The 27,357-nt window shown below is 40.2% G+C and overlaps 1 protein-coding gene across 5 annotated transcripts in view; it reads left to right on the top strand.

The window, feature by feature from the left end:
• Znf148 (zinc finger protein 148) overlaps window positions 1–27,357 on the top strand; it is a 121,407-nt gene that overhangs the window by 39,962 nt on the left and 54,088 nt on the right. For all 5 annotated transcript variants that reach the window (XM_005071540.4, XM_040750882.1, XM_040750883.1 and 2 more), the window contains exons 2-4: window positions 2,921–3,002; window positions 9,501–9,636; window positions 15,764–16,112. In XM_005071540.4, the coding sequence (XP_005071597.1) occupies window positions 15,780–16,112 (333 nt within the window). In that variant the 5' untranslated portion in view covers window positions 2,921–3,002; window positions 9,501–9,636; window positions 15,764–15,779. The remainder of the gene's footprint in view (window positions 1–2,920; window positions 3,003–9,500; window positions 9,637–15,763; window positions 16,113–27,357) is intronic.

The following is a 27,357-nucleotide window of genomic DNA, read 5'->3' as shown; positions in this document are numbered from 1 at the left end:
AACAGTATGGATTTGGGTATTCCTTAACTGAGGTACCTAGGAACATAAGTGTTTCGTCCATCTGTCTTTCTTTCAAATAAGAGAATATTTGCATACATGTAGTGAGCTATCTTAGGGATGACACCCACAGCTAAACATAAAATTCATTTTTCATGTACACTTAATGTACATAAACTGACAATTCTGTATAGTACTTAAAAATAATTTTGTGCATGTAATGAAGTTTTATGGTGTGGAGTTTTTTGTTTGCATCAAATTGCCACTCAGAAAGTTCTGAATTTTAGAGCATTTTGAATTTCACATCAGAGATACTCAACTTTTGTGTCAGTTACAGGTTTTTTTGGATACCTGTAAATTTCTGGAAATGTTGCTCAGCAGACTCTAAATAATGTTCTCTTCATTCTTTTTTTTAACCCCCCTTCCTTAGACAGGGTTTCTCTGTGGCTTTGGAGGCTGTCCTGGAACTTGCTCTGTAGACCAGGCTGGCCTCACACTCACAGAGATCCACCTGCCTCCCGAGTGCTGGGATTAAAGGCGTGTTATCACCAACGCCTAACTATTCTCTTCATTCTTGTATGCGAGATCATCATTTAAAAGGTCACCCCTTTTTTTCTTTTTGGTTTTGAAAAGTTAGCAAAGGTAGATTAATCACTCTCAATTTGAATTTCCTGTGATAAATTGCTTAAACTTCTCTATAAATAGGACTTAGTATTATATTACCCCAAACATCTCCTCTGTGTACTCACCACTGCAAGATCATAAACACCCCTGGACACAGTGTCTAGTCTCTTTTCTGTTATTACAACAAGGTACCAGGACAAGAGCAACTTAGGAGAGAAAGGGTTGCTTTCTGGGTCACAGTTCAAGGTGTAATCTAACAGGATAGAATAAAATAGAATAGTGAATGGCAGTATAGTATAGTGCAGATACTCTTCGTGTAGTGTTTTGAGTTTCATGCCTTCTATTTTTCTTTTCTATTACTGTAGAAATATTTAAAATAATGTTGTGTGTGACACAGTAACATGTTTCTGTAGTTTTGAATGTTTGGAGGCAGAAGTGGGAGGATTGCTTAAGGTTAGGTGTTTGGGATCAGCCTAGGTAACGTAGTAGAACTCTGTTCCAACAGTAGTAAGAAGCACAGTTGGTAGGACTGGCATACAGGCTCTTGAATGCTTGACTTTGAGGCAGGCAATGAAGAACTTACTAGAAACTTTTGTTTTGCTGGCGACAGATCTGTTGTGTGACAAAACTTGTCCTGGGGAGACACCACACACATATCTACTTACCCCAGACAGGGATCCCATGATAGACCAAAGTACACCACCAAAGCTTGATGAACCAATGAGTTTATTGGAGTTACTTATGAAGATGGGTGAGGGCTTACTTGGAGGAGCAGCAATGACTCAAAGACAGCTGCATCACTAAAGCCCGCCCCAAGCATTGGTGGCAGCTCACAAATCTGGAAACATGGAGCACACACTGCACAGCCTGCAGGCAGTTCAACAGGTGGGAGAGTGTCCTTTCCACATGCCTCAGTTGGTCTACACCTCCTCCAGGTAGCCCCACTTGTTTCTGCTTCTTACAGGCAGGTGGTCTGGTCTCAGTTTTCTCTGCAGCTTGGCTGGTCTGAGAGTCTTCTTTGCAGAGGGGCCTAGTTAATCTTGTCAGTTTCAGGGACTCCTGGAAAGTCACCCATGCTGGGGTGGGTTTTGATACGTCATAGGATCATTATCTGAGGCAGGTAGATGTGTGCATGCTATGTCTCCTAAGGAAAAGTCTTGTCACACAAGTGCTGTATTGCTCAACGTTACTGTCCCATGAAATGAATTACTTGAAAATAAATTAGGAAATACTTATAGGTAGGTAGGCAGCTGAGCTACTCACTGGGTATAGAATGATAAATTATCAGAAAAGTTATTCTTTGGAACCCTTGATAAAACTAAATTAACATAACTTTTAATTACTTGCTCATTTCCTGGATATTGTATTGGTGGCTTTTACTTATTTACAAGATACCTAGGCTTAAAAATGCCTTAGGGGAGTGGTGATATGGCTCAGTAGGTGAAATGCTTGAGGACCAAGACTTGGGGGGCAGAGACAAGAAATCCCTGGGGCAAGCTGGCTGGCTAGACTGTTCAAATTATCTGGCTCCATACATAAAGTGGAGATGAGTGAGAAAGGCACTAACATCAACTTTGACCTTTCGTTTGCACATGTACGAACAACACATGCACTGGTGGCACCCTAGCTTGAGCCGTGCGTGCATGCGAGCGAGTGATGAGTTCAGGTGCCTGTGGAGTCCAGAATAGGTTATTGGATCCCTTGGAGCTAGAGTTGCAGGCTTTCTGGTATGAATGCTGAGAATTGAACTTGGGCCCTCTTCAAGAACAACAGTTGTTCTTTTTTACCACTGAGCCATCTTTCCAGCCCCAAACTACGTTGTTAACACATTTAGCCTTTTCAACAAGAGGCAGTGTTGCTGTGGGTTTTATCAAGAAATAGCACCTTGTGAATAATCAACACATGGAGAGACAGCTTCAGGGCATATATATATTTTTTAACTTTTATTTCTTCTTGATAATTTTTCCTAAGTTTTTCCAACTTGTTTGTGATCTTCCTGTGGCAGTCTCTTTGTATCAGCACCATATCTGTTTGTTTCTTTCTCTAGTTTAAGATGATTAAAAATTATGGTCCTAACTTTCAAGATATCTTAATTCTTAACTAGAAGTTTGAAAAAGTGCAACTTATCATCTTTGACAATCAGTATTGATGGGCCATTGTAGTTGAAGCACTAGTTGTGAATTGTGTTTAGAATTTTGCTAGATTTGTTCACATTTAATTAGACCTGTTTTTATAGCTGTAAGAATATGGTTAATTCAGTTTTTTTTGGGTGACTAATTTGTATTTTCATACTTTACAGAACAGAACAGAAGACTCAGTGGCTTGAAAATTTGGCCAAGTGACCTGGCGGGATGGGCATTTGCCTGACACATTTTATAGAGGTAATCCAACATTGTTTTGTCCAGTCTGTAGTTTTGACATGAGAAGTTGTCATCATACTTGCACAGATACTCTTTATTTCCTGGGTAGTCCTGTTCTACTACTTATGCAGAGCCTAAGCTCCAGAAACTGGCATGATATTACTGTATGTCCTGCTCAGATACACACTGAAGAGAATCAGTGTACTCAGTTGACAGGTGAAACCATCGTTTTTTTTTTTTTTTTAATTTAACCAGATCTCTTTTTTACCCCCAAATTCTTTTATGTAAGAGAACAGTTGATCCTTTTCTTTCTTTGCAGCCTGTTTTGGTGCTTGTATTAAACCTGTGCCTTTCTTTATGAAAGAAAATGAAATACTTGCTGTAAAGATATTTATATATCTGCTAATAACACTTTTTTTTTGTTTTTGTTTTTTGTTTTTTTTTTGTTTTTTGAGGCAGGGTTTCTCTGTATTGTTTTGGAGCTTGTTCTGGAACTCGCTCAGTAGACCAGGCTGGTCTCGAACTCACAGAGATCCACCTGCTTCTGCCTCCCGAGTGCTGAACACTTATTTTTTAAGACAAGGTTTCACTGTGTATCCCTGGCTGTCCTGGAACTTGCTCTGTCGACCAGGCTGGCTTTCAACTCAGGTCCACTTGCCTCTGCTGGGATTAAAGGTGTGAGCCACATCTGGCTTGTAACTTGTATTCTTATGTCAGTTATTAATGGTAATAAAAATTGTAAAGTTGTATTATGAATTTTTAAATTTGTTTTGAGAATTCTTTTAGAACTTGAGGATTGAAAATAATACCTGTTTGGATGACCATATTTTAGGGTTTTCTTCTTTGTCCATGTCTTCTGGCAACTTCCTTTTGCCTAGGTTTCATTGTAAGCAGTAGAGAATGTCACAGTGTTAAAAACAAACAGAAAAATGGTCTCCTCTCCCATTCTTTGTTAATATTGTATATTCTCTCAGACATCTCTCTGGATACACAATCACCTATTTACTTAAAAATTTTTTTAATTTATTTTTTTTCCCCATGACAAAGTCTTTGCATATCCCTTGCTAGCTTCAGACTCATTTTTAGCCTGCGGTGGCCTTGATACTCCTCTCCATGTTCTACCAACCAGGCCATATTTACATTTATTTAGACAGATTTCATGTATATTGTATTTTAAATAAGCCCCCATATTTTGACATTATTCCTTCTCTTATTTCTTAATATCTTAATGTACTGTTTTGTTTTAATAAGCCACCTATTTATAGCTATTTAGGCTTTTAGAGTTTTTCATATAGTGTAAATTCTTGGACAGATCTGTACATATTTTGACTGTACCTACAGTTTAAATTCCTTTTATATGCATTTTTTTTCCATTTGGGTGTCTGTCTATGTGAGCACACTAGCCCATAGGTGCTTAAACTTCTCCTGTACACAAGCTCAGAGGCTGGAAGAGGACAATCAGTATTCCTCTTTATCACCTCCACCCTTTTCCTTTGACGTAGGGTCTCTCCTTGAACCTAGGCTTTGTTTTCTTGAGTAAGTTGCTGTCTCTGAGATCCTTGGAGCTGGAGTTGCAGGTATTTGTAGGGATGCCTGGCGTGTGTGGGCGCTAAACTCTGGCCCTCATGGTTTTGGAATAAGCACTTTTAACTGCCCAGTTATCTCTCCATCCTTGGCTGCTTAAATTTCTAAGGAAAAGAGTGTTGGGCCAAAGCATGGTGAATGATTGACAGCTTGGATGGTATGTACCTCTATAATGTGTGCCCAACACCAGTGGTTATCAGTGTGAGCATTGGTTATCTCTTTGACAATGTTAGCAAAAGATTTATTTGTGAGGATTTTTTTTTGGGGGGGGGGGAGGTCCTCTTTTTGTTTTTTTGTATATTTGTATGTTAGGGAAGAATCCTTGTCATTCTGTTAGGAAATTTATTTTTACTTAGTATTTGCTTTTTTTGTGATTTTGGTTTTGCTGCAGTTCTATAGAAGCTTATTTTGTTTTCAGATTGTTAGATATGTCTTATCCTTGGTTCTGGTAGACATGGAGTGGGGAATTCTGCATAAACTTGAAGAGCTTGTCCTCCTTGAGTATATGACTGTACTTTCCCCTCTACATTATAATTTCTGTGAGTGACTCAAATTCTGACTTATCCAAGTTTGACATACTTTTTCTCTCCTGGTGATCTAAAATTGTTGTGTATAATACTAGTAGTTTTAGATTTAGTAAACTGTGATAGTTAAAAAGTCACCAGTAGATCATAGGATCTGTGGTGAAAGGGCTACACATCATGGTGCATACCTGTGTCCCAGGACTTGTTTAAGGCTAGCTTTGGACACATGGTGAATTCCATGCCAGGCTCGCTACTTGAGACTGTGTCTGAGAAAAAGAAGAAAACTTAGTAAGTTTGATGTGTAAAACATCTAGAAAAGATATTAACAACCCACAAGGCCTCCTTGGCCGATTTATCTGTGTTTGTGGCTATGGCCATGTCTTCTCCTGATGCCTCAGCCAAGGCAAAGCTAAGGAGAAGTTGGAGGAATCAGGAGAGGAGATGGGATTTTGTCTCTTTGACTGATCCCTCTAAAGCACCCAACTCAGTCAGCTTTATTTGAGAAACATGGAAATACAGGCTCACTTCTTAAAAAACACACACACAAACAAAGAAAATGAGTAACCTGGCAAACAAGTCGGGACAGTTGGCTCATCATCTGTATTCATTGCTTATATAAAGATGTCAGTAAATTCCGATTTCATTTTTGTTTGTTTGTTTTTTCGAGACAGGTTTTCTCTGTATTGCTTTGGAACCTGTCCTGGAACTCGCTCAGTAGACCAGAGATCTGCCTGCCTCTGCCTGCCGAGTGCTGGGATTAATGTGCTACCATGGCTACCTTATAAATTCAAGTTATAAAATGTAGTAGACCGTTATTTATCTAATTAAAATTCATTATAGTTGGAGAACATTTTGTAGGAGTTGAGTCCTTTTAATTTTGCTGAGGTTGTCTTGCTGCTTAGTATAGTGTCTCTGCTGGAGAATGTCTTGTACATTAGTGGGATGGTCTGCTGCAGGTGAACAGTGTGGTGATGCTGGAGAATGTGTGTTTAGAATCGATATTTTTCTTTTACTAGCCTTTCTTTCTCTCCAGCCCCGCCTCCCCTCCAGTCTGTGATCCACCATCTTCTCTCCTCTGTTGTTATGCTTGGAAGCTAGTCACTGATCTTCTTGGTGGTGGTTGTTAGTTACTGTTCTGTTGCTGTGATAAAACAACCATGGCTAAAGCAATTTGTAAAAAAAAAAAAATTGCCGGGCGGTGGTGGCGCACGCCTTTAATCCCAGCACTCGGGAGGCAGAGACAGGCAGATCTCTGTGAGTTCGAGGCTGGGCTGGACTGACAGCCTCCAAAACAATACAGAGAAACCCTGTCTCGTTAAAAAAAAAAACAACAACAACAAAAAAACATTTAATTGGGCTTACAGTTTTATTTGTTTGTTTGTTTCTTAGTTATTTGAGACAGGGTTGCTCTGTGTAGCACTGTCACTTTGTAGACCAGGCTGACCTCAACTCACAAAGATTTGCCTGACTCTGCCCCCTGAGTGCTGGGACTAAGGGCATTTGTTGCCACCACCGCGATTACCACCACCACCCACCTGGCTTATGGTTTTAGAGGGTTAGAATACATGATGGTGGAACAAACACATGGAGCAGGAACAGCTGACATTCTCATCTCCAACAGCAAGCAGGAGGCAGAGAGTATACTGGGAAAGGCTTACTCTGAAACCTTACAGCATGCTCCTAGTGGTCATTTGTTCCAACAAGGGCCCACCTCCTAATTCTTCCCAAACAGTTCTGCCAACTGTGGCCCACGTATTCAAAACATGAGCTTTGGGCCGCCGTTGTTCTTGAGACTGCCACAGTGCTTTCCTGCTCATGTGCCTTTCCTCATGCTTCCTTTCAACGGCTCTATTTTGATGGACCCAGGAATAGGCCTTTTTGTATCTATTGCAATGGAAGTTCTTTGAGCTTGGATTTGTAAGCTTATTTTTTAAAATTAGTCAAATTTGGGGACTATTTGGCTTCTGTTTAAATTTTACTTTTTCTCTGTCATCATTATATTAAGAAATATTGGTAAACAGGGCATTGGTTCACTTATTACTAGTCTCTTTTTTCTTAATTCTTTTTCTGTATTGAGTAATTTTCTTTTCATAAGGATTAACTTACTATGTCTGTTTATTCTTGTTTGTGCAAGGGGTTGCATGTATGGAAGGCAGATGACAATGTGTAGGAGTTGGCTCTCCTTCCACTCAGCTCTCAGGCTTGGCAGCAAGCACCCTTACCTACTGAGAGATCTGGTCAACCCTAACTGGGAATTTCTATGGATGTACATTTAAGGTCACTGGTTTTTTTATTTTTATTTTTTTTGCAATTGTGAATTTGTTTTTGAATGCTTGGCATACATTTTGTATTTCAATAGCCCTATTCTTCAATCCCCAAATTTCCATTAGGGTATTTAAAATAATTTCCTTTATTGAGAATTTTATTTGTTAGCTGATTATTTTCATAGTTAAAGTTAAAACATGAGTTGAGTTTATTTAACTTAATGTTTTGTAATCTTTTTGTAAACCAACCCATGAGGGCACTTAGAAACACATTCTGTTGCCTGTTGCTTTTGATGAAAATCTGCCTGCCTGCCTTACTGCTTTTTTGAGACAGTCTTTCTATGTAGCCCTGACACTGGATATATAGACCATGCTGGCCTTGAACTCACAGAGATTTGCCTGACTCTGCCTTCCAAGTGCTGGGGTAAAGGATGTGAGCCACCACACCTGGCTCATGTTGCTACCTTTTCTGGTTCATACTAGGGACTGAATCTAGGCTTCATGCATACTTCTTGCATACTGACATAGTGGTATGAGTTATATTTTCTGGTATTTTTAAGTATCTTATGATTGTTGAAAATGGGTATTTTGCATGATGCACGTTATAAATTTGTAATATTGCAAGTTTAAATTGTTGTTGCTCCCCCCTTCTCATGTAGTTGTTATTTTTAGTATTGTTTATGTGTGGTAACAGTTCTGTTGAAAAAGAGAGCATATTTTACTTTACATGTTTTTTTAGGAAAAATAAATATCTAGGAAAATTCAGGAATGGAATCCTAAGCACGAATAGGTCTGTGTTTTAACTTTCAGATGTTTATTGAAGTTTATCTTTTTGTAACAAGCTTCACCGTAGTCCTGGCTGGGCTGGAACTCATATATATAGCCTAGGCTGGACTCAAACTCACAGAGGTCACCTGCATGTGCTTCCTGAGTTCTGGGGTATTACTGTTCTTACTTTAAGTGGCCAAGACTATTGTTGTGTTGTGCCATGGTAAACATGTACAATCATAGGTCCATGGACCCTCTAAGTTAGGAAATTTCATAGTCATTGGTTTGATACTTTGATCAGAAGTGCTTGCTGTCAGAAAGTTTTCTTGTGGATAGCTTGTACTCTCTGGTGTTAGTTACACCGCACATTTTCTGAATGATTATTTCCATATTTTTGTCAGTTTTTTTCATCTAAGGTAACCCTGATAATCAAATTTGTGTATCTAGATGCCTATGTGATTTTAAGATGGTACTCTGTCTCTTGTGAATACACATACTACTTGCTTGTTATTTTTGAGATCTGCATTAGTTTGCTTTTCTTTCACTTCCAGAGGTTTTTTTTTTTTTAAACCATGCTGGTCTAGAAATAAAAAAGATCTACCTACCTCTGCCTTTCTAGTACTGTACTAAATGTGTCCACCACTGCACCAGTCTGCAGACCTAATAAAGCAGCTATGGCTAGTGTCTTTGTGTGTTGCTTAATCTTTGTTTTTCATTTTTTTATCTTTTAGTTCTGTAGCCCTCTGAATTTTGATGCAGTATTTCTTTCTCAGAGTTGTAGATTCTTGATCTAGGCAAATTATATCTGCCTAAATCTTACCCGTCCGTCCATCTGTCCCTCCGTCCATATGTCCCTCCCTCCCTCCCTTCCTCCCTCCCTTCCTCCCTCCCTCCCTCCCTCCCTCCCTCCCTCCCTCCCTCCCTCCCTCCCTCCCTCCCTCCCTCCCTCCCTCCCTCCCTCCCTCCCTCCCTCTTTCCTTCCTTCCATGCACATAACATGTAAGGGAGAGATAACTTGTAGAGGTCAGAGGGACAACTTGATGGAATCAGTTCCTTCCTTCTTCCATGTGGGTTTCCAGGAATGAAGATCAGGTCATCAGGCTTGGCATCATGCATCTTTACCTGCTGAGCCCTCTCTCTGGCCCTGAGGCAAATTATTTCTTAAAAAGTTGGGGTTGTTGCTCATTTCATACCTAACACTATTGTGTTTTCTCAGTTTCATACCTAAAAAACAAGCCAGTATGTTCTCCTTCAGACATACATGGCTCACTAGATTTCCAGACAATCACTTCATTGTTCATACAGTTTGCACTTACTGTGTCACAGCACTTTTTCTGAATGTAATATATTTTTCTTATTGAGTATGTATTTAATTTTAGGAATTGGATGGCACAAGTGACTGAGAGGATCTTGAGAGTTTCTGGAGCCTGTGAAAGGTAGAAACTCAACCATGATTTCTTTCTCTACTCAACAGCATTCCCTTCCTTGAAGTCTTCATTTTTACTTCAGTCTCAGGTAACTTATTTCTCATGATCTTGAAAAAGCACATTTCTGTCTGTGTGTCTGTGTGTCTGTCTGTCTGTCTGTCTATCTGTCTATAAAACTATTTTAATTAAGTCATGAATAAAAACAGCACACAGTCTAAGGTAGCCATTCTAGCTGTATAGTTCACTGATGTACAGAGTTTTGGACTGGTCAAGTGTTTGGAGTGGCTCCTTAAATCCACTGTGTTAAAGAAGTTAAGCTTTTCAAATATATTTAAATTTTTTTTGTTGGATGATAGATTTCACATTGGGTTTGTTTAATAGTTTCAGTTTGGATTTTTATATCTGGAGCAGACTTTTTTTTTTTTGACAGGGTCTCACTATGTAGCTTTGATTGTCCTGGTACTCACAGTGTAGACCAGGCTGGCCTCGAACTCACAGAGATCTGCCTGCCACTACCTCCTGAGTGCTGGGATTAAAGGTGTGCACCACACCGTCCAGCTAGATTCTATCTTATTGAGTATGGTTACTATAGTGGAGAGAAAAAAAACTGGAGAACACTTTGCAATTTATTGTTTTATGTTATGTGTATGCATGTTTTACTTCTGTATATATCTGTAATCCATGTGCTTGCCTGGTTCATGCATAGGCCATAAGAGGGTGTCAGATCTTGAACTGGAGTTACAGCCAGTTGTGAGCTGATGTGTGGGTGTTGGGAATTGAAACCAGGTTTTCTGAAAGATCAGTCAGTGATTTTAACTGCTGAGCTATTTCTCCAGCTCTATTATGCTTTTTTTAAAAAAAAATTTTGTATGTATATCTGTATCTTCCATTTATATCCCATTGGCCATAGCTTTGTTATTTGACTACCATCTGTAAGGGAGGCTTAGGTAATAGGTTTTACCTTGGCAGCTATATATGTCTCATAAAATTTAGAGCTTTCTTTTGTTATTTATCATTATGGATGTTTTTGCCTTTGTGAATATATGTGCACCATGTACATGCCTGCTGCGTATAGAATTCAGAAGATTGTGTTGGAGACCCTGGAACTAGATTTACAGATGATTGTGAGTCACTATGTGGGCGATGGGAATCAAACCCTAGTCCTCCATAAGAGGAGCATGTGGTCCTATCCCCAAACCCCCCTTAGAGTTTCTCTGTGTAACAGTGCTAGCTGCCCTAGAACTCACTCTGTAGACCAGGCTGGCCTTGAACTCACAGAGATCCACCTGTTTCTGCCGCCTGAGTACTGGAATTAAAGGCAAGGGCCACCACTGCCCATAGAATCATCTGTAGCCCCATCATATAACTTATTATTAGATAGAAGACAATAGGTTTTGGGTGTGGGTATTAGGAGTTTGTGTCAGATTTAATCCTTATTAAATCTGTTCTTAGACAAATCTTGGTCAGTAATGAAACACATTAAACAAATTAATACCTAACTAATATTAGGCATTAAGCATTTCTTCATTGTACCTAGAGAAATTAAGAAGTATTTCTCACATTTGTATTATATGAAATGATAGAATTCAGTTTTCTAATGGAATCAGTAGTTTGAGTTTGTGCTGGCACCCAATGTGTTGGATGCTGTATGTAACTAGGACTCAGGGTGCTCACTTGGTGTACACTCCCCCAAACGCCTTCTCGATACAGATAAATTATACCTGTTTCTTAAACAGTTTGAGATTGCAAAAATGTAACTATTTTCTGGTTGTGTTGTTTTAGGAGACATTTTGATAAATATTTGGAATATATTATGTGCTTAGATCCTAGGTTTTCAAATTATGTAGGAATGTCTACTAATTTTTCCTTAAACATTTGCAGATTATTTTCCTATGGTTAAAAACGGCCAGTTTTATCTAATTTGTTATTTACAAAATGGAGGCCCTTATCTTGAGAAATCTCTAATTATTAATTCTATTAATATCTGTTAAAATTGTGATTATTACTTTAATATATTCTGTTGCTGCTGGCACTGATCAGAAAGATCATTTTGTCTTATTGCCATTATGAACATGGGTCTTACTAGGCTGTTTTGAAATACTAGCACTTAAAATGTAGTTTTTAAGAAAGACTTTATAATATGCAAAATGGTATTTATGCATATGTGCATCTGAGAGCTGGGCATGGTGTTATGCTTGTGATTCTTTACTGGGAAAGGATGAGGCAGGAGGATCATTATGAATTCAGGGCCTAACAGGGTTGCAGAGGAAGAGTGTCTCAAAAAAAAAAAAAAAGTAAAAGAAAAACAAAGTATATCTGAGATGTATCTGGATATAGACTATGCCTAGACAGGAAATATTTTGTTTTCCAGTGAAAAATAAACAGTTTTGAGTAGATCAAAGCTGTAATTTGAAGGAATGAAATAGAAACTTGTCAAGGTTCATTCTGGTATTGATAAGGGTTTCTTCATTTCATCAAATGTGATATCACGAGTGTGTATGTTATGTACACACATCACCCTCCACCAAGCATATCCACATACGTTTTGTTTGTCTTGCGATATTGACCAGGCTGGCACTGAACTCGTGCATCCCCTTTCCTGGCCTGCAACCATGCAGCACCACAGCATGCTGGCTGGTTGATATTTGTACTTTCAAGTTATATGTTCACAATGGATTTCTCTCTGATTTGTAAATAGAGTAGACTATGAATATTCAGATTAATGTAACTGAAATCCTCCAAATAAACAGGGATTTGGTGAAAATGTTTTGGTTCAGGAGTCATTTGTGAGGTCTGGGGATATAGCTCAGCGGTGAATGCTTACCTAGCATGCCCACGTCTCTGGGTTCTATCCCAAGCTCCTTATTGATGGGCCAGAGAAATAATTGATTTTTAGAAAACGTACCTTTGAGTGTCTGCCTAAAAAGAAGTTTGTTTTTATTTGTTTGTTTGCTTGTTTGTTTCCTCCCCATGACAGTGTTTCTCTGTTCTCTGTAGCTTTGGAGAGTGTCCTGGAACTCACTCTGTAGACCAGGCTGACCTCGAGAAGTTTCTTTTTAGAACTCATGTGTAAGGGTGGCATATTGTTGACCCTTTCCTAAGTTGGACATTATTCTATTCATAGAAAATAAAATGATATTTAGGTGCCTAAGCTTGTCGGTCGTACTCTGCTTGACTCATAATGTACATTTGAAGTTCAGTGTTACTCAGTGACAAAGAATAGGAAATGCTGTAACTATGAGGCTAAACAAACAGACAGGCAGGATCTTGAAATGAAAAAAACTTTTTTTAAATGCTTGAATGCCGGTTCTTTAAAGGTAGTTTGTGACTGGTGGAGACAGGGATAATGTTTCTCAAAGACCCAGCCCTATGGCATGCTTTTTCTAGCTAGGTCCCACCCTTTAAATTTCTATAATCTCCCCAAACCACCCCCATTGAAGTGCCAACCTTTTTAATGAATTAGTCTCTTGGGGTAGGGGAGTAATTCATTGTCAAACCAAATGTTAGGTAAAGAGTATCTACCGTTTCCTGGGTAATGACTTTAATCCCAGCACTTGAGAGGCAGAGGCAGGTGATCTCTGTGAATCTGAGGCCAGCCTGGTCTACAGAATGAGTTCTAGGATGCCAGTTTTACACAGAGAAACCCTGTGTGGGTAGGATGGTGGTGGAGGGAGACTACACACAGTTTTTCTTTTGATAAATATTTCCAAGGCTTACTTTAAAGTCTGAGCAGTGATCATTGATACCAAAGTATTTTCTGATATTGCAGGAAAACTGTGTCCAATACATTTGTAGGTATCCAGTTTAAGACTAAATACTTAATTTAATTTAGGATTGTAGGAGTAAGTAACCATGGGTGAGAAGGAAGAGTCTTGTCATCTTGGCATATAATTGTTTTCAGGAAGATATTTGAAGAGGCCAGGTCTGTTTTCTCCTTGGATTATTTCTCCTTAGTTTTACTTTACCTGCTGTATTTGAAGCATGCTATTTTCCTGTTCTAAGATCCTTACTGAAGGAAGGACTTGATGCTTCCTCCACCCCAAATATCCTTTGTCTCTAAAGTACTTCCTTAGTTCTTGTTTCAGCTTGATGCCATATTTTATTTGTTTGTTTGTCTGTCCCCCTCCCAAACTGATACAAGTACAGGAATGTAACTTTTAGTTGTTGATCCAATCTGTGGTGGTAAAGATTTTCTACTATAGGGACACTTTGGGCAGGAGTAGCATTGTCAACTGAATGCTTTTCTCTTGATGAAACACAAAAACAAAAACTGAGTTTCCCCCCAACCACTTACTTTTAGTTGATCTCCTTAAATTTCTTTTTACATCTTCCATACTGACAGCAATAGATGCAATAAAGACCTCTTGTTTATATGTAAGTTCCTGTAAGTTGGGGGCTTTCCGTCTTCTCTTTTTTGATTTTAATCATTTTATCTCAAGTATATTTTTTTGTTGTTGTTGTTGTTGTTTTTGGTTTTTTCAAGACAGGGTTGCTCTGTATTGTTTTGGAGGCTGTCAGGGAACTCACTCTGTAGACCAGGCTGGCCTAGAACTCACATAGATCCACCTGCCTCTGCCTCCCAAGTGCTGGGATTAAAGGTGTGTGCCACCAACGCCCGGCTTCAAGTATATTTTAAAAATCATCAATGGGGTTTGCAACCCAAAGCTGAAACACATATTCTCCAGAGTCTGATAGGCAGTTCCAGACCATACTTTCCAAACCCATTTTCTTGGTCATTTTTCAGATTTCTGAGGCCTAGTATTTAATCCACTCTATTCTAAATGTGCTTGACTCTGGTGCAGCTTCCCACATTCTTTAAGATAGTTTAGAAATAAATCATAGTTTGCAAGGATTTCCAAAGAATTGGCCAGAATAATCAACTTTTAGCCCTTTACAGAACATTTACTTAGTTGTAGAATAGCTTATCCTCTAAGAAAACAGAATGTAAAGATAGGAGCTGTAAACAATTGACCTTTAAGAGTTTGTTTGTTGTGTGAAGATTTTGAGAGGTAATATCAAATGCTGCTCTCTGGTCATCATGTCTTCTAGCCTGGTAATGTCTGGTACCCGGGAAGGTAAGACAAGCAAGTCTGAATTAGACTTCTGTTTGCTCTGCTGTTTATAAAGGTCTATGAACTGTTCACTTAAGAAAAGGCCATCCCTTGATGATATCCTCAGTAAATAAAAGGGCATTTTGATTTTAGTCATGATTGGATTTTAACTTAATTTTGGTGATAAACCAAAGGTGATCTTCAGCACTGTCTGTAGAGAAGAGGTCGGTAAACCAAAGCACAGGGCTTACTCCCTGTGCTCCTTCACATGGAGAGTGAGGGTTCCATTCATCCTGTGCTCTCACGTACAGCATGCAGCAGTGTGTCTGCTTCCCCTGCTGGCCTTGCAGGTGTAGGCCCTGCCCTTTTGATGTGGCACTGGGGTTTACTGAGCATGTCAGCCAAGCGCTACACTAACTGAAGCTGCAAAGCTGCAGCTCTGCCCGCTCTTTCTTTCTTTCTTTCCTTCTTTCTTTCTTTCTTCCTTCCTTCCTTCCTTCCTTCCTTCCTTCCTTCCTTCCTTCCTTCCTTCCTTCCTTCCTTCCTTCCTTCCTTCCTTCCTTCCTTCCTTCCTTCCTTCCTTCCTTCCTTCCTTCTTTCTTTGTTTGTTTTTACGAGACAGGGTTTCTCTGTATTGTTTTGGAGGCTGTTGGTCCAGCCCAGCCTCGAACTCACAGAGATCCACCTGCCTCTGCCTCCCGAGTGCTGGGATTAAAGGCGTGCGCCACCAACACCCGGCAACACTGCCCTTTCTTAGGATTTATGAGGGCTTTTGTTTGCATTAGTGGTTTGCCTGAGAGTATTTTCTGTCAGGTTAGATTTTACTGAGTTTATCCTTTTAAATTTTATTTTATGACACTATAATATGTTAAAATCTGAAGGGTTTTTTAATTGAAGCTACAAATACTTCCTTTAATCTATTTTGTGTAAAATTCATTTTCAGTAATGAAGTAGATTAGGATTAGGATTATGCCTTAATTTCAAAGTGAAAACTTGTTTTACTTTTCTAGCCTCTGGAAGTCAATCTTGATAATTATATGAATTAGATGAATAAAAAAAACTTTCTGTTTGAGTGTATACTTTTTATAATTTGAATTAAAAAACTACCAACTTAGACATATAAACTAATTTCTTATGCTTTGTTGCCAAATTTGGTCTTTCTAGGCAGTTATACTTAAGCATGAACATTGACGACAAACTGGAAGGATTGTTTCTTAAATGTGGCGGCATAGACGAAATGCAGTCTTCCAGGGCAATGGTTGTAATGGGTGGAGTGTCTGGCCAGTCTGCTGTGTCTGGAGAACTACAAGAGTCAGTACTTCAAGATCGAAGTTTGCCTCACCAGGAGATCCTTGCTGCAGATGAAGTGTTACAAGAGAGTGAAATGAGACAACAGGATATGATACCGCATGATGAACTCATGGTTCATGAGGAGACGGTGAAAAATGATGAAGAACAGATGGAGACACACGAGCGCCTCCCTCAAGGACTTCAGTATGCACTTAATGTCCCCGTAAGTACTCTCTCTAAGACACTGAGCTAAACTAGAAATGCTAATTGTGGAAGTCACAAGAAATCACAAAGTTTAAAGGCCAATCATTCTTTTAGTAAACAGACTAAGCTGTGGACAGCTATCAGATTTGAAAGACAGAATTTTGTGTCATTATTTTAGAAATCTATTCTTTCCAACATTTTTTTTTTGATCAAATTATGTGTATACTGGTTTTAAGTGCTTGCTTTTGAAAGACACTGCATTTATTAGCATTTGGGTGTTTGTTTTGATTTTTCAAGACAGGTTTCTCTGTGTAGCCCTGGCTGTCCTGGAACTGTGTAGACCAGGCTGGCTTTGAACTCACAGTGGAATTGAAGACATGTGTCACCACCACCTGGCCTAGCATCTGTGTCCATAAAGAGCGTGGAGCTCAGACGTTAAACATGTTTAGAGAAAGATCACACTCTGGGGTGTTTGTGTGTCTTATTCCTGCCTTTTCTTGTGGGCTGTTGAGACTGACCTCAGGGCTTCATGTACACTAAGAACTCACTGCTGCTTATCCTGAGCCTGCTGCTTTTTTCCATTTTCTGGATGCCCCATTGTGGTTTTGTACACACTTGGTTGAATTCTGTCTTTGGAAACAGTATCAGCCTTTTACTCTTCCCTGTCCTAGACATTAGGGTTCAGCACTGAAGATGTTCTTTTTGTTTGTTTTTGGTTGATACTTGTTTGTTTGCTTGTTTATGGCAGTCTAGTCTGGAATTTGCTGTGTGGACCAGACCTTTTTTGTTGTTGTTGTTGTTTGTTTGTTTGTTTTCCGAGACACGGTTTCTCTGTGGCTTTGGAGGCTGTCCTGGAACTCGCTCTTGTAGACCAGGTTGGCCTGCCTCTGCCTCCCAAGTGCTGGGACTAAAGGCATGTGCCACCAACACCCGGCCTGGACCAGACCATTTTTAAAGTTTGTTACAACTTCCTGCCTCTGCTTCCTTGGTGGTGGAATTTCACCCAGCCCCAAGATAATCATTTTTAGGCACCTGCGTCTTTCTTGACTTTCTTCCGCCTTTGTATTTATTTGTGTTTTGTTTGTTTTTATGAAGAGTCTTGCTGTATAGGCCAGGTTAGCTTCAAGCTCATTGACAATCCTCTTACTTTAGCTTTCCTGGTACCACCCCCTAGTACTGGCATTTATTGGCACGCCGACACCACGCCCAGTTGTCCACTTTATTTTTACTCAGTGATGAGTAAAACTAGAACCATATTCTAAGTCTTACTTCTTCCAGCGCTGGTGCTAGGTCCTGAGGATCTTACTCCCCGTTATTATGAATGCTGCACCTTTTCTTTGCTTGAAAACCCTGTCTTGAAAAACAAAATAAAGCAATATTCCTGTCTGCCAGAAAAGAAGACAGAGTTGATTCATATCCCCTTACATGTTTGCTAAAATTCATCAGGATCTGGTGCTTTCTGTTTTAGAAGATTTAGAAAAATCTTTGGCAAATTCTCTTTTATAGATTCGGGCCTATTTAGGTAATCTCTTCTGTGAATCTTGGCAATTTTTTTCAAGAAACTAGTCAGTTCTGTCAATGTTTTCCAGTTTTCAGACACAAAGCTGTTCCCAGCTGTATTATCCTTTTAATGCACACGCAGTTGCTTCTTTTCTGTTTGATATCAATAGTGCCTTTTCTTTTCTTAGCGTGGCTATAGGCACATGTTTTATTGTTTAGTGCCACCTTTACCATTCTTTACAGCTGAGTAGTGCTAAACTGTATTTGCAGAGTTGTAGAGCAGTGTCTAGAGCTTCCTTATCTTGTAAAACTGACTCTGTATCTGTTGAGTACTGTTCTGTGTGTGTCAACTCCCTCCAGAAGTGACTTAGGGATTTTATTGCTTTTTGGGGGGGAGGGTTGTTACGAGACAGGGTTTCTCTGTGGCTTTGGAGGCTTTCCTGGAACTTGCTCTGTGGACCAGGCTGGTTTTATTGCTTTTAAGAAACATTTTTATTTCATTTATTTCTGTTGATTTCTTCTTTTTTTAAAAATTCATTTTATTTTTGATTATTTGTACATCTGTGTGTGTGTGTGTGTTTGTGTTTGTGTGTGTGTGTGTGTCTGTCTGTCTGTCTGTCTGTCTGTCTTCGGTGCCCTGGAACTGGAGTTACAGGTGATGGCAAGTTGGTTGTATCCAGTAGTCTATAGACTGCAGTAACTTTGAGTGGAGAGGCTGTAGCCTGAACCTCCTTTTCTTTTAGTTTCTGCAGAGATCTTTCCAAATGAGAGAAAACTTGTTACTCCCTTAGTCAAATGTTTCATTGGCTCCTCATTGCCGAGAGCAAAAGGCTTATTTCTTTCACAGGAGGTTACCACACTCTCCCCATATTTCTTTTCTAGGAAATCAGACTATATTAGTTCACCAGGTTCACTGTGACAGTTGTTTCTTTTATATATGGTATATTTATGCCTGCAATATTCTTGTTGACTCTTAGCTTTTGAAAGCTTCCACTTTGTTATGATCTTTATTGTGGTCAGCTTGCTTTTGCATTTCTTTGCTTGTAAGATTATTGTTATTCTTTAAGACTTATTTTCTAGGTCTTGCCTTTAAATTTTCTCAATTTTGGTTATGTGTTATGTGTCTTTTTGAAACAGGGTCTCTCTCTGTTTTGTAACTCTGACTCTCCTGGAACTCACTATGTATGCCAGGCAGGCCTCAACTCACAGAAATCCACCTGCCTCTGTCTCCTGAATGCTGGGATTAAAAGTGTGTCCCACGACAGGCTGGGCGGTGGTGGTGCACGCCTTTAATCCCAGCACTCGGGAGGCAGAGACAGGCGGATCTCTGTGAGGTCGAGGCCGGGCTGGACCGATAGCCTCCAAAACAATACAGAGAACCACTGTCTCATAAAAACCAAAAAAAAAAAAAAAAAATGTGTCCCACTATCTAAGGGTGCATGTATGTTTCTGTGTGTGTATGGGGAGGCTGGAGGTGTCTTCCCTGGTTGTAAGTAGGGTGTTGGGAACTTAGTTCTGCTTCTCTGTAAGGTCACTATGAATTCTTAACCCCTGAGCCGTCTTTCCACTCTCAAATTTTGTATTCTAAATACCTGGGCTATAGGAGGTAACCCAGGCTTTTGAGTGAAGATGTGTTTTGTTTTTAATTGAGGAGAGATTTAAATTGGAAAGCTTCTATTTTCAGTTCAGAGTTCAGACAGCTGCACATATGTAATCCACAACCCATCAAGATATAGAACATTTTCATTATTCTTGAAGGTTGTTTTGTAATTATCTCCACAATTGTTAGACTTTTTTCCCTTCATAGTTTATTGTTGTCTCTCTTGGAAATTTCATGTAGTGGAATTATGTGTCTCTCTCATGTCTGGCTGCTTTGGTGAAGCATATTACTAGTTTGCCCATGTTGACTGAGTATTAATACTTTATTCTTTTTCCTTGCTGATTTATGTTATATTGCTTAAGTGTCACGTCTGCTGCGCGGCCTGTGTCCGAGAACGTGCGGAGGGTGTCGGGTATTGAAAACACAGAGACTCGTTCAATGATATAAAGAAAACTTTAAACAGGCTCCAAAAAGGTTCAAGAAAAACTTCCTAAGAAAAGTTCCCACCAGAGAAGCTTCTGCTCCCTCCTCTACCCTGGCTGGTTCTGCTCTGACACCAGAGGTGGATGTGTGTGGGTTTCTGAAGGTGCGGTTAGTCTTTGGACAAGGTCGAGGTCAGGGCGGTTTCTGTGGGAAGGCCTTTCCCAGGAACTTATTGTATCATTTTTAGTAAACATGTTTTTACTAAACATTGTCTTACAGCTGCCTACTCCCAGGCAGAAGGGGAAGTGGCCAGGAACTTATTGTATCGTTTTTAGTAAACATGTTTTTACTAAACATTGTCTTACAGCTGCCTACTCCCAGGCAGAAGGGGAAGTGGGTCTCTGCTCAAGGTCTGGTGTTCCCACAATTCACCCCTTTTTATTTTTAAATGAGGCACTCCTGGCTTAGGTCAAGTAGGTCACCCTCCCTTTCCCGTCTTTGGGGGACCTTGAACCCCTGTTTTAGGTGGGAGGGGTCTTCCCCACAGGTTGCCCGTCATCGGAGATACCCCAACCTTAAATCATCTGTAACCAACCTTCATGGCTATCGGGATTGCCATGGGCTAAGCTAAGCAATACTTGGTTACGGATCTCTTGTCTCTGGAACAAGGCACGTTTGAGCTTGGCATAAAGCCAGAATGCCTACCGCCACTGCCACCATTTCCAGGACCCCCATTGACATAGCGCCTCTCCATCACCATACCCATCACCAGATCTGGGCCATAACATTCTACCAGCCTTCATCTGTTACAAGGGTAACCCGCATGTGATTTACATTTACAATTTGATAAAGTTTCCAATCGTTTCAAGATCTGCTCAGGAAAGCATTTAGAAAGTGCACTTGCACAGATACATTAGGTATAATCATTGATGTTACACATGTAGCATTACGAAAAATATGAACAATAGTTGTCGCATTAGGACAAGTTGCATTTCTCCAGAAAAATACACTGGCCTAGTCGTGATTCCAGAAACAGGAACCATCAAGTGACCATGTCCTGTTCAAATACTGAAAAGAGGCTTTTGCCACTCATCATAGTCCATACCAATGTCCAAATGCTTTAAATGGGTCCTTTTTTCTCTGTTAGCTTCATGATGAAAACTCATGGGTCCGGAAGGTTGATGCAGCAGGTCTGTTGAGAAACTGGAAATCTCGAACCGACTGTTTTCTTTCTTTTTTTGGGCTGTAGATTCGATGACATCAAGGGTCAGGAACACTGATTTAGGAGATCTCACTCAAACTGGCTTAGGTAGGCTCCCATGGTCTCAGGTCCAGTTTTTCTCTGCTCCATGCCGAAGCTTTTATTCTTTTCCTACAAGAAAACACAAACATGCCCTCGACCCCAAATTAGGGTCTTCTCCACTGTCTAGTGTATGGATGTCTCCATTTGACCTGAGCAATGATAGCTCAGGTTCCGTCATGCCAGAATCTGTCTGAAGCTCACTGGCATTTACATTATAAAATTTTTAAATGAGGAGTGTATTATTTGATGAGTCATGTGGGGACTGGGGGCATTATTCCCCCTTTTTTATTTTCTAAAAAAAAGTTTTTTTTTGAACTGTTGAAGCTGGACCATAACAGTAGAAGGATTTGTCTACCCTCCTTGGTTAACTATCTAGGTAAATTGGGATTACTACTTAGATTATTTGTAGATGCCCATTAAACAGGACATATCCATTAAATATTTCCCAAAAACTTCTGAAAATCACTCAAAGATTGTAAACTATACTGTGTCCAAATAACTTTTGAAAATTATTTGAAGTCTGTGAGCAGTCTTTCCCAATCTAACCTGCAGAGCTCTCACTAGCTGACAAGGCCTCATTTGCATCTTAAAATTTTTTTTTAAAACATTAACAGACTGGCTGGATGTTCCTTTTGGCTATATTTAAAGCAATCTAGGTAGCTTCTTAACTATTTTTGAAGGGATTTAAGTATCCTTTTAATCATATAAGCAGTTCACACTCACGCATTCACAATCACATTTCATACATACCGGTGTGGCCACACCATACATTCAGAACATACATGCATCTTTCTGTCACCCTTTTTCCCTAGGTAATGATTAGTCTGTTGCAATGAAGCTCCCTTAATTGATATCTATGTAAAAGAACAACTCCAGCCAATCCTTGAACTAAAAGGGTTAAAAAGTCCTGTATGTTCTTTATCATTCCTCCATTTGAGCTACAGTCATGGGGTACAGCCGTACCTACTCCTTGTAACTCTGTAGATGCAAGGTGGAGAGGCCAGGCTTTTGGCCAAAAGTTTTTAGAGATGACTCACAAAGTAGAATTTAAATGTAAACAAAATTTTTTATTCCATGTATCTTTGTCCTTTTTTTTTTCTTTACTTAATACCAGTACCTCTTTACTGTTACCAAAAAAATTTTTTTTGAGTCAGGGTTTCTCTGTATTGTTTGAGGCTGTCAGTCCAGCCTGGCCTCGAAGAATAGTACTGGACCGTCCCAAGAGTAGTCCGACCGTGCCTGGGGGCAATGGCCCATGCACCCCAGTAGGGAGGGCCTGGATCCCCATTTCTGGTGTTAGGATTGCCCGGGCGGAGGGAGCGAGGTCCAATCCTGCACTCCCGAGGTGGCTCTAAGGAGGTCTGAGATATGAAGGGGTTGCTCTGGGGGAGAAAATGAGTCCTGCCACTGCCCAGAGCAGGGGTCATTGCCCCGTACACATTGGTTTTGGGGCCCTGGGGCGGGGCCCTCCTCCCGTTTCCCTGATTATTATTAGCAGAAAGGAAATTTCCCTCCCTGTCAGTTTTAGAGTAGCAGTTATTGGCCCAATGATATCCCCTTCGACAACGGGGGCATAAACCAGGTCTCTTGAGACCCGTAGTACTATTTTGAGGGCGCTCTCTACGGAAGTGTCCCTCTCTACCACAGCTGAAACATGTTTTTCTCCCTCCCAGAGTAGGTCTTTCTTTCCCCACTTGGGGCCGAATGGCAGCAGCTAACACTTGGCCCTGGATGAAGTTCCCATCAATGTCCCTACAGATCCGGATATAGTCATTTAGACTTTTATTGCGATAGGGGCGAAGGGCTTCCTTACAATATTTATTTGCATTTTCAAATGCCATCTGCTTTATGACTGGCATCGCAGGCCCAATGCCCCCAAATATTCTTTCTGCTACCTGACTGAGACGGTCTACGAAGTCTTGAAAAGGTTCGGAAGGTCCTTGAAGGACTTTGGACAGATGATCCCCTCCTCCCTTGGAAGGCAATGCTTTCCAAGCCCCTTGGGCCGCTGCTGCCACTTGGGCATAGACTGCGATGTCATATTGCATTTGCTGCTGAATGGTGGCGTATTGACCACTTCCGGTAAGCATCTCCACATTTCTCTGGGGCTGTCCGGCCTGTGCATTTCTTTGGGCTGTCTGGCTGCATCTTTCCTGAAACTCACCTCTCCAAATCAAATAATCTCCCCCCGACAGAGCTGCTCTGCAAAGCTGCTGCCAATCGCCAGGTGTCAAATTAAGAGACGCAAAAGATTCCATTAAGGAAAGTGTAAAGGGAGCCTGTGCGCCATAATTTAAAGTTGCCTCTTTAAGTTGTTTTATATCCTTAAAATTTAAAGGGTTATGACGCCTAATGACCTGTCCAGAATTGTTCAGATCTGGAACTTCCATTACTGGGGCCACCACCGGGCAGCATTGGACCCCTCCTCTGGGTCTTCCCTCCAGGTCTGAGAAGGACTGGGTTATCTCATAGGAGGAGTCCCTTTTTTCAGAGTATGGGGAAGGGTTTCTCTCCCTGTCCTGTCTTTCCTTAATTAGAATCTTTTTTAGTTCTTTTTTAAGGGCCGTGATCTCAGCAAGTAATCGTTCCTTTTCAGACTGTGACGAGTCTGAGTCTGAGCTACTTCCATTTTCTAGGTCTGATAGAGAAGGATATAACCGATTCTGACCGGAGTCCTTCTTTTTGGGTCGTGCCCGGAGATGTCTACCCGTTTTTTTGTTGTTACTAAGAGACTCCTCCTCATCCTCACTAACAATGGAGCCTCTAGTTTCAATCACGGTCTCTTCATCATCACTCTCTGCCCCTGAACTCAAGGAGGCTTGAGTCTCAGTCTCTTGTAACTCTAAAAAAGCCTCTTTTGTGTCCTGAACTACCTGGCGGTGACGAACCTTATCTGTCAAAAGTGCTCCCCTCACTAATCTCCATAAGGAGAATGTCGTAGGGGGCAAGGACTCAGATCCCTCTTTTCGTAAAAGTCTATGAAGATCACGGCGAACCTCCTCCCAATCTGGAATATTTAAGCTTCCCCCAGTAATGAACCATGGACTGGCTCGTTCGATCGATTTTAGAAAGCCTTCTAGGGTTTTAGACTTGACTGCAGTCCCATGTTCTTTAAGTAACTTTTTTAGTTGATACTGCAATGATTCTAGCTTCCCGGAACTATTCCCCATAGTTTCTTAACCCCGTCCACTTACCTCGCTTTCACGATCTCAGTGGGACCTCCAATTGTCACGTCTGCTGCGCGGCCTGTGTCCGAGAACGTGCGGAGGGTGTCGGGTATTGAAAACACAGAGACTCGTTCAATGATATAAAGAAAACTTTAAACAGGCTCCAAAAAGGTTCAAGAAAAACTTCCTAAGAAAAGCTCCCACCAGAGAAGCTTCTGCTCCCTCCTCTACCCTGGCTGGTTCTGCTCTGACACCAGAGGTGGATGTGTGTGGGTTTCTGAAGGTGCGGTTAGTCTTTGGACAAGGTCGAGGTCAGGGCGGTTTCTGTGGGAAGGCCTTTCCCAGGAACTTATTGTATCATTTTTAGTAAACATGTTTTTACTAAACATTGTCTTACAGCTGCCTACTCCCAGGCAGAAGGGGAAGTGGCCAGGAACTTATTGTATCGTTTTTAGTAAACATGTTTTTACTAAACATTGTCTTACAGCTGCCTACTCCCAGGCAGAAGGGGAAGTGGGTCTCTGCTCAAGGTCTGGTGTTCCCACACTTAAGTATCTGAACATTCATGATCTTTCTGTTCCTTGTGTGTGCTTTCTCATTTTAATATTTATATATTACTATATTTATTTTTTAAAAAAACTCTTTGTTTGTTTGTTTGTTTTTCGAGACAGGGTTTCTCTGTATTTTTTTAGAGCCTGTCCTGAAACTCACTTTGTAGACCAGGCTGGCCTCGAAGTCACAGAGATCCGATTGCCTCTACCTCCCGAGTGCTGGGATTAGAGGCGTGTGCCACCAGTGCCTGGCTAATAAAGCTGTTATTAAGTGTACTTATTGCACTTCTCTTTGTCTGCATTTTTGTATGTCTTCTCTTGAGTTTTGTTTCTGTTTGACTGGCTTAGTGTCTATCTTTAAGTCAGAGTCACTTTTCAACTCTATTCTCCATGGTAAAATTTGAAATCAGGTAGAGTAATTTCTCCAGTTTTTTTCTTTGCAAGACTGTTAGGATGGTTTAAGTCCTTGTATTCCATGTGCAGACTCAGTCTTCCTTTAGAGCCAACTGGGATTTTATTTGGATCATGTTAATTCTAGGTTTTATTATAATTAACATTTAAATATTAGTGGATTCTGATTCATCAGATGGCATACCTCTGCAGGTTTTTGGGGTTTTCCTTTATTTATCCCAGCATTGTCTGTAGTTTTCAGTGTTGTGTAATTAAACACATTTGGATGCTGTAGCAAGTAGTATTACTTAAAGTATCAATTTTTAGTTGCTTTTTCCGTTGACTCCGTTCTGTGACACTGTTAGTGTTGTCTTCAGCTCTCAGAGTTCCACTTGTTTGCCAACCAGCACACTTCCTTGAGCCTCCTTTCTTCATGGCATCTTGAAAATCATCTTTTAAGAAATATATTTGCATGCTGTAGATTGTTTCTGGCACCTCAAGCCTGCTAGGCAAACACCACCCTTGACCTGCATTGACTTACACACCCCCAGCCCTGCTTTGGCATCTTACACTGGGTGGGTTTTCCATGCAGTGCTCTAGCTAACATTGTGGGGACTGAGAGGCTCTGTGTAGTTGATAGGTGAGAGCAGAAAGGGGAAGAGACAAGAGCTCAACATTTGTAATGAATTCCTGTCCTACTGCTAATTCTATGCCCACCTCAAACCTGGTTTCCACTATGAATTTGGTCAGTTTTAAGGATGTTTTATTAATGAAAGCAACAATATGTGACCTTTTGAGACTGACTTTTTCACTTCACATATAAATGAATCAGAGCTGTCATCTGTAATCCATTCTTATTAGGTCACAGGTCTGCACTCTCTTATTGTAAGGGCATTGTGGTTGTTTCCAACTTTTAGTTAGTACAAATAAAGCTGTTGTGGACATAGGTACATGGGTGTTATATGAATACAGGTGTTGATATCTATAGAACGACTGTCCTTCCATATTCATAGTCCATCATCACCAATATATGTCCGCTCCTAACATTTTTCTGTGTCTCTTCATGTGTTTTTTTTATAGACTATCTCTTAAAGATTGTGAAGGTTTTCCCTCCCTATCAGCACATTGGAACTTTCTCAGCTCTTTATTCTTTTAAATGTCTACTTGATACTCCATTTGTATGATTACCCAAACTGGGTTGTCACTTCTCTAAGATAATGATAAGTGAAACTTAAAAATTGGTCATGCAATTGAGCAGATGGTCTGAGTATGGGATTTATGTAACATTGTTTTGTACTGGGATGTAGACATGAGGAATTTTTTCCCTTCTTAGTCATATATTGCTGTTAGTGGCAAGGGGTAGGGCTTGGGGTTTAAGTATGCATTGTTTTTCTTTGAAAGGGAGTTTCACCCAGAACGGTATGATCCTGTTCTTCAGTGTGTATAGACTTAGAGTAACAGGCTGCTCTTAACATTCTTTTTAGAGTGTGTTTTTAAAAAGTGACACTGATCATGGTTTTCTTCTGTGCTTGTTCACTACTTGGAAATAGCAAAGAACCCCTTTTCATTTTACCTCTGATTTAGAATTAATAATTGGGTTTCCTCAAATCGTTAATGACTTCAGGTTCTGTGCCCTTTAGTAAATTAATTCTCTCTAGTGTCTATTGGAAGTTACAGCTAAAAGTTCTTATTTGTGGCAGCTTTATTCTCAGGATTTATTTTGATTTTCTGCCCTGAGTCAATAGAGGCCAACTTTTTAGTGTGCAATTCATTCATTGGACATTTGTTCTCTGATATGCTACATTTAAATTAAAACTTGAGTTCTTTAATCTCACTGGGCACACTCCAGATGCTTGTCAGCTGTACAGTTTCTGTTGGGCAGTGTCCACGCAGGCTATTATCTCTGCTGTCTGTCTTACTACACAGCACTCTGTTAGAATCTTTACAACCAAAACCAAGTCCATCTTAGAAAATTAAGAAAGCTTTCATTTACCATCTTATTTCTACTAAGTTCATCAAAGAGGATTTGATGACAAGCATGTTAACAGGAAAGGTTTGTGTCTGTACACAAACTGGGGCAAATTATAATGAACAAAATTTGTCTTCTCATAAACTATTGGATTGTATCACTCGAGTGAAAATATTTTATAAATTGGGAGCTATCTAAAAGTTCATGTCCTTGTCATAGCATGGTATACAGAAACTGTTTCAGGTATATATAACCCCTGAAAGAGTCACTGCAGCATTTATGTGCCATTCTTATAGACATCTTTTCAAAGCTTTTGTGTGAAGGTCAGAAGACCGCTTGTGGGAGTGGGTTCTTACTCCAC

Source organism: Mesocricetus auratus, unplaced genomic scaffold (genome assembly GCF_017639785.1).
Source record: "Mesocricetus auratus isolate SY011 unplaced genomic scaffold, BCM_Maur_2.0 Super-Scaffold_100008, whole genome shotgun sequence".
NCBI classification, from domain to species: domain Eukaryota; kingdom Metazoa; phylum Chordata; class Mammalia; order Rodentia; family Cricetidae; genus Mesocricetus; species Mesocricetus auratus.
The sequence above is the reverse complement of the archived record's forward strand: the minus strand, read 5'-3'. Positions and strand labels throughout refer to the sequence as shown.